Here is a 7832-nt window from a genome sequence, read left to right on the forward strand (position 1 = left end):
GAAGAACTGTCAAACCGTGCGTCAATAAATTCTCTCATAGAAATTATGTATGGACACATCAAAGGAAAAACAAATTTGTTGTTTTTATTTAATTTAGCAGCATTTTCCTATTTATTCACATTTGGACACACTCTGGACTTCCACAAATAAGTCAAGACCAAAATTAGCCAAATCGGTCCAGCCGTTCTTGAGTTTTAGCGAGAAATTTACGAATTCCTCTGTTCTCTATGAGGGTTATAAATTTTGTATTCATAGAGCTTTTTAAGTCAATGAGAGGTTAGATTCAGATTGCGTGCGTAGCCTGGGGTAGAAGATATTCTATGTTCAGTGCTGAAATTCAAATAGCCAATAAGATCCTAATTATGTGACCGGTCTTGAATCGTCATAATATAATTAAGAAAAGATTTCCATCTATGTATTGACTATTGACTCATCACGGTATCTCTAGAACCATAAGGCGTAGATACTTGAAATTTTCCAGGAATATTCCTTTCGCCGCGTAGAGGTTAAATAACAACGGATTTTACGCAATTCGACCCGCAAGAGTTTTTTTTTATAATGAACAGTCTGCTGAACAACGTCTGCTGAATCTAGCTTATAAAATATATATTCTCAAAGTGGTAAAGTATTATCATAATGCATTCTACATGACGGACACGTCATCGGCGAACACTTCTCCTTAGCCGAGTTCAAATATGGACAGCTTTATATCGTGGCTCTCGACTACTCCGTGTCGCACTATGTGATGAAAGTATTAGGCACTTAAATTACTATTTTTTTCATTGAAATCTATGGGACTATCCACTAGACTGTTCCTTAACCGAACAAGACCATACACAAACCTTCAACAGTTGTTTTAAGTCCATTGATAGGTTTATGACAAGGAATATAAAAGGTGTGGGAGGAGAGGGAGGCTCCTGTGCACAGGATGCCGGCTAGATAATGGGTACCACAACGGCGCCTATTTCTGCTGTGAAGCATAACTGTGTTTCGGTCTGAAGGGCGCCTTATCTAGTGAAATTACCGGGAAAATGAGACTTGACATCTTATGTCTCAAGGTGACGAGCACAGTTGTAGTGCCGTTCAGAATTTATGGGTTTTTCTATAATCTTGAGCGGCACTGCATTATAATGGACAGGGCGTATCAATTATCATCAGCTGAATGTCCTGCTCGTCTCGTTCCTTAGTTTCATAAAAAAAATAAGAAAAACAAAGGTGTATCTTTGCGCTATGCAGGGATACCTTCGAACCGGACCCGCTACGAACACAGAACGAAGCACATCCACACTATACAGATACTAGATAATAGAGTGACTTTAGCTTTAATATAAGCATAAGGATGTAGTCCCTGCACGAGACTCTAACTTTTAACGTAGTTATTTATTTAAGAACTATTAATTAAACATCATAAATAGGTCATTTTCTGTGAGTGTTATAATATGTTTGATTCGTTTGTAATTATGTGTCTGCGCGGAGAATGCTTACAAAGGCCGCGTACCTACGTAAGAAGCAACGCGCCTCAATAGGGCTAATGGAAACTCAAGTGCTGGCAGCTATTTCGACCAACGGATCAGCTAATCCAACGATGGATAGCTAATCCAACTTGGAAACGCTGCCGATTTACCTATATGCTTTTACAACATGATCCCAGAAATATACAAAACAAATGTGTTACGAAATTTAAAAAAAAAACTGTTCAAAAACGTTTATGTTCTAAGATTTTCTTAATGATAACACAGACTGGGAATGGAGCGAACACCCTCAGTCTATTTAATTATAAATTTTATTGTACTATATAACATATTATTATATAATAATATTATCTTCATAATAATTATAATATTGATACACTCTTACACAAATTATCTTGCTCCAAACTAGGTATAGCCTGTACGATGGGTTGCAAGACGTTACGATATATTAATAGTACTACTTCATGTTATCATTTTAAGTATTATTTTAGTTGTAAACATTATTGTGTGGTAAATAAATGTAGGTTATTATTTATTTATTAATTGACAAAAATTAAACTATGAACCAATTATATTAATATAAATTATAAAAACAATTAAGGTCGTAAATCGAAATCTGTAGGTTAGGTATCCAACAATCTAGCAACGTTAGCTATTTGAATTACTAAACATATTATTTGGCAGGGGTAGGGTAGGGTATTAAGTATAACTATATTCGTAACAGATCTCAGGTCACGTGCCAAATATGCATTTGCCTATACGACACTTTAATTAGTGTTCATACCGACATTTAGAACCCATTGTCTGAACTCCAGAGGGGATAAATATGTACCCATCACCAAGTGGTGCATATTTCCTCCACTTTAGATATTCAGCCGCAACCTAGTCATAAAGAAAGAGATGGATTGGACACGATGTCCAGCTCTAGGTGTGCAAAAATGAGACACTAAAGATATTTGATTTAGGTATATATACCTGATTGTGTGTTAGGGGATGTAGGAGTGTGTCATGCGGACGAGCTCATGCACCTATTTCCCATCCGTTTCCTGAGCGAACCGGTCTCGGAGCGTGACCTGGCCATCTCCGAGCTCATCCTAACGCTGTGGACTAACTTCGCTACGACCGGGTTAGTACCACATATTAGGTAGGTATACTTCATAAATTTGACAAGACTAGAACTCTACCATTTCTTCTTCCTTAAGAGATTGCCTTTAGTATTTCTCTTTAATTGGATCTGATTATTCAATAAAACCAAAATTTTTTTAAAGTTATAGGTAGTTATTATATGGACACTATGACATTAGACGACAAAACTGCATCTATGTTTGAACTGGATATCCTTATGGATTAAATAAATGTATCGTGCTTATGCACGATATATTTATTTAATAAGTGATATTATCAATACCTATTAAGCAACAGATAACTATGGTTACCAACACCATGACTGATCGTTGTGGTTATATTCTCTTTGATAAACACGTCAGAGTAAACTTCACTAAGAGTAAATCCAAAAGTTCGTGCGTAAACAAGTATAAATTCAAATTTTATTCTTAAATTTATTTTATGTCAACAATCAATGGAAAACGGAAAATTGAACGTTACGACCCTCAAGAATCACCTACATCAACTGGTCTATCCTTCTATGTAGTATATGCAGTATATGTTCAAAGGGTCATTCAAAAGTCATGATAAGTATTGTTGATATCTGTTCAAAAATGTCTGGAGAGAGGATGGCTTTGGACTTTAATTATGGAAATGAGATTGAAATAAAACTTGGTTTGGTTATTATTTTGGTGATTTTTAAATTAGATTTTAAAACTATCAGTATTAAGGGAGTAAACTCACCAGCAACGATAATATTTATTATATTAGGTTGCAATATGTTCTGCCACAGGGACCCGAACAAGCCGCTACCACTTCCGACAGAGTGGAGACCCACACGCACCGGCAGCCGCTTGGATATTTGGTTAAAGATGAACAGCCGACCATGCAGCAGGGATTTGCCGATTTAACTAGAAGGGAATATGCTGGGGAGCTTGCCAGAATTTACATCACAGAAAACTGTATCAGTTTAACTGTTTTTTAGATAGAAATTATAAAGTGGTTTAAGTGTGTCCCATGAAGACGAATTTTTAAAATAAATAAAATTTCTGCACAAACAAGCTGACAAAATTTATCAAATTGTTTTGGCGTTATTGATATATTATTTTTATTTATGAATGCGAAGTGCGAGTCCGCTATTTACTTGATATTTCAGATCCCACAGGAAATCTGTGTTAGTTGTTTGTTACGCTTTCACGCCTAAACGACCAAACCGATTTCGATAAAGTTAAGTACAAAAGAGCAGAGCTTGAAAAAGGACATGGCTACCCTAAAAACTAGTAGACAATATTTCAACGGCATGGCGGCCATTTCTAAAATCGCAATCTTGATTCTTTAACTTTACTATTTATTTGTTATTCAAGCGGCAATATAATGCATACTCTGTCAGCTGTGTTACGAGAGCAGATACAACCCGCTTACAGAGAAACGGAAGGACGTACCTTTGGTTACAGAACACAAGAAAATGAAAACTGTAACCGAATCATGCAGAACCGAATTATTTGGTTACGTATTTCCAATTTCTAAAATTATAAAGAATATTAATATAGTTAATTATAAATGTTATCTAGGATTAGTTAGTAAAAAAATATTTAGATCATGTTGAATCGTTGTTAATTGTTAAAAGATATAGTTTGTTCAGAGATTGTATTTGTGTTAAGCGATAGGTAGTAAGTAATTAGTTAATTATTCTAACTATTAATTACTAATTGTTTTATAAAAATGTTGAGAGGTAAACATAAGTATTGACTTTTTTGTAATAATTAAAAGACATGATAAAAGTAACTGTTTAATATATTCAATTTAATGTAAGTTGATAAAGATGCTTTCCGCGCAGGCGTCGTGCGGATTCCACCAAGAGTCGAGACGGTCGTACACGCTGCTTACCGAAAACTGTTCCAAACAATTTTATAATAATTAATTATACGACGCGATGGTTGTTGTGATCTAATGGCAGCTTTGATGGAGATAACGAGCCAGGCTGCCGAAGATATACGTACCAAGGCATGCGTCTTAATAGATTTACCAGTGGGAGGCGCCTTTGCACATGATACCGGCTAGATTATGGGTACCATAACGGGGCCTGTTTCTGCCGTGTAGCAGTAATGTGTAAGCATTATTATATATATTGGGCAATATATATAGTGCCACTCTGATTTTCTGGGTTTTAAAAGAATCTTTAGCGGCATTGAATTGTAATGGGCAGGGTGTATCAATTACCATCAGCTGAACGTCCTGATCGACACTCATTATTATAAAAAAAACCTTAGCTGGGGCCTTTCATAGATTTAATAAAACAATATACCGTCGCGCTAACGAGCGATAAGGACAACAATTGCAGCTCTGAATTAAAATCGTGAATAAAGAATTCAAAAATTAATCCCGAAGAATGTGCAACTTACACAGTACGCGGATGACATAGCTCTTTATTACAGCGCCCCTCCAGCTAGCCTCTCAACCGATATAAAAATACTTCACGCCGCGCGCCGTTGATAAATTAGGAGACTGGTTCACATAAAGGGGTATTGTCAATCCCACAAAGAGTTCAGTGGTACTCTTTGGCAATACAAATAAATTAAAATCTTTGGCCCCTTTATCTAATATCAAATTATATGGGACTCATATTCCATGGGCCCAACCCATGGAATATTAGCCATATTTATCACTGAGAGTGTTCCGACCTGATCTCTACCGCCCACTTCCACCTTCTTACCACACAATACAAACCTTATTCTCATTCTCTCCATATAGATATGTGACGCTCCATGTCCAAGGTGCTATTTTCAAGGAACTGTCTATCACTTACTATCAAACTGAAACTAATTTTCTTGCATGATGGGTCCGGGAGACTATGAAATGGGTAGATACCTTCAATAAAAGTGCGTAAAAACCAATTAAAAGCCTGGTGACATAGTGTTGCAAGAGAAAGTGAACAGCGGTGCTCAATCGAATGCGCGTCCTTCTCTTTCATAATAAAAATGGGTTCTGTTCAGGTTTTTTAGACAACTCTACAAAACTACCATAGCAATAACTGTTTTTTACTAGGTTCTAAAACAACTAGTAGCAGAGAAAAGTGTAACTAATGCAATTTTCCCAGCAGTGATAAAAACCCTAAAAAAATTTCTTTGAGAGGCTTCACGTACATGAAACGAGAAGTATCTCTTGATCTCTCTCTGTGATGCGCACATTTGACAATAAATGAAGAAGCTGTAGTACAACTCCTGGTGCTGTGTGATGTATTAGGTACCTGGTCTCCATTGAGCGCAGCGCACAGTTGACAATAAATGTCGGTGACTGGAGCCTCGTTAGGTGCATGGAACGAGTAGTATCTCTTCCACTTGAAGAAGCTGTAGTACAACTCCTGGTGCTGTGTGATGTATTAGGTACCTGGTCTCCATTGAGCGCAGCGCACAGTTGACAATAAATGTCGGTGACTGGAGCCTCGTTAGGTGCATGGAACGAGTAGTATCTCTTCCACTTGAAGAAGCTGTAGTACAACTCCTGGTGCTGTGTGATGTATTAGGTACCTGGTCTCCATTGAGCGCAGCGCACAGTTGACAATAAATGTCGGTGACTGGAGCCTCGTTAGGTGCATGGAACGAGTAGTATCTCTTCCACTTGAAGAAGCTGTAGTACAACTCCTGGTGCTGTGTGATGTATTAGGTACCTGGTCTCCATTGAGCGCAGCGCACAGTTGACAATAAATGTCGGTGACTGGAGCCTCGTTAGGTGCATGGAACGAGTAGTATCTCTTCCACTTGAAGAAGCTGTAGTACAACTCCTGGTGCTGTGTGATGTATTAGGTACCTGGTCTCCATTGAGCGCAGCGCACAGTTGACAATAAATGTCGGTGACTGGAGCCTCGTTAGGTGCATGGAACGAGTAGTATCTCTTCCACTTGAAGAAGCTGTAGTACAAATTCTTGTGCTGTATGATATTGTCCATTGCCTGAACTAGTTTTTTGGGTCCGAGTTCACGCGCATCCAAGTAAGAGCCAGGCGGGAGAAATCTACCTGACATAATATAAACATTTAATTTTGCAGCAATTTGTATGGTTTTGATCTTTTTATGGTTTTATATAATTAGCATCACCATTAATATTGTGATAACTTGAAGATTGCAAGTTATTATTAAAATATGTAACGCATCTATTATGACATCAAAAAGAATTCTAAGGGAATCAATTTTGAGAATATAAATGCCTTTTATGTTAAAAACTAGAATCACTTCCCGCCATTTCACATATTCATCGAGGTTAAGTTAGGTTAACAAAAATGCTATTCTAATACCTACCTCTTGTAGTCCGCGCCTCCGAACACAACTGGTACTGTGTTGTGTTTGAGAGCGTGAAGGACTTTCTCCGTCACATAATCCTCACTAATAGAGTTCTCAAACGCGAAGTAAAAATAGTACTGTTTTTCGAGTTGCTTCAAGCAATATTTCATAGAAGTTACTGGACACGAAGACCTGCCACATTCACCGTATACATCGAGTCTGAGGCCCAGGGCCAGCATAAGTTCTTGTATTTCTTTTACGACGTATTCTCTGAGGCTGGCCGTATTGCAATTGGATACAAACCATGCGGCTGCTTTTCTCTTTCTTGACAATTTCACTTTGAGCTGAACGTCTATTGGTTTCATATCAGTCAAGTTCATCCAGGTCATCGACGCACTGGGTCCGACAACATGACCGCTCGAGTTTCTTATAACGAAGTATCTCCAGACTATGTCCGAGTCGAGTCGGTACGTCCAGGTCCAATTGAAGTACCTATTCCAAATATGAGAGCACAACGGGTAGGTGGCGGCAGCCTCCATGTTGACGTACACATACTTCTGGCTTCGGGCGCGTCTCTTCGGCAGGTTGTTGGTACTGCGGAGCACAGGTAAGTCAGGACCGTTAAAAGCCACCACTTCGAACTGTGTGTAGTCGTCCAAGTAGTTTCTGTCGCTTGTCACAAAGCAATTCACATAGGAACAGTTGCTCCTCTCGAACAGAGCTTGACCTTCACCAAACTCTTTAAAGGGCGAGTGCTCCGGGTCGCTCCACAGCAATATGTAATGCATGTCGTACTCTTGTTGCGTCGCGTCTGTGGCGTTGTGAGTGTCGGTCACAAGGGCAGTTATTCTTACCGCTGCCGAAGTAACTGATGGATTTGTATCATGGACCTTCAGCGTTGGAGCTTTGTTGATCCTAAAGTTATTGTGAATATTATTTAAGTTAATACCATAATATATAAGGAAGAGCAATAGCACCGTG

At 38.3% G+C, this 7832-nt stretch overlaps 2 protein-coding genes across 2 annotated transcripts in view; one reads left to right on the forward strand and one right to left on the reverse strand.

Moving 5' to 3' along the window:
* LOC126979002 (juvenile hormone esterase-like) overlaps window positions 1-3487 on the forward strand; it is a 33383-nt gene extending 29896 nt beyond the window's left edge. Inside the window, exon 10 of the mRNA XM_050828143.1 lies at window positions 3370-3487. Coding sequence (XP_050684100.1) covers window positions 3370-3487 — 118 coding nt within the window. The remainder of the gene's footprint in view (window positions 1-3369) is intronic.
* Window positions 3488-4952: 1465 nt separating this feature from the next.
* LOC126979003 (alpha-(1,3)-fucosyltransferase C-like) lies at window positions 4953-7639 on the reverse strand. The gene is made up of 3 exons (XM_050828144.1): window positions 6870-7639; window positions 6384-6585; window positions 4953-4973 (listed from the first exon to the last, which is right to left on the reverse strand). The coding sequence occupies exons 1-3, from the start codon at window positions 7637-7639 to the stop codon at window positions 4953-4955; spliced, it is 993 nt and encodes a 330-aa protein (XP_050684101.1).
* Between the last annotated feature and the right edge of the window lie 193 nt (window positions 7640-7832).

This window comes from Leptidea sinapis, chromosome Z, assembly GCF_905404315.1.
Source record: "Leptidea sinapis chromosome Z, ilLepSina1.1, whole genome shotgun sequence".
In the NCBI taxonomy this organism is placed as follows: Eukaryota; Metazoa; Arthropoda; class Insecta; order Lepidoptera; family Pieridae; genus Leptidea; species Leptidea sinapis.

Coding starts and splice junctions, on each gene's coding strand:
- LOC126979003 (XM_050828144.1), bottom strand. CDS start 7,639: ATGCATTACATATTGCTGTGGAGCGACCCGGAGCACTCGCCCTTTAAA. Junction 6,586..6,869: donor GGAGGCGCGGACTACAAGAG/GTAGGTATTAGA, acceptor TATGTCAGGTAG/ATTTCTCCCGCCTGGCTCTT. Junction 4,974..6,383: donor CTGCGCTCAATGGAGACCAG/GTACCTAATACA, acceptor GTACTGTGTAAG/TTGCACATTCTTCGGGATTA.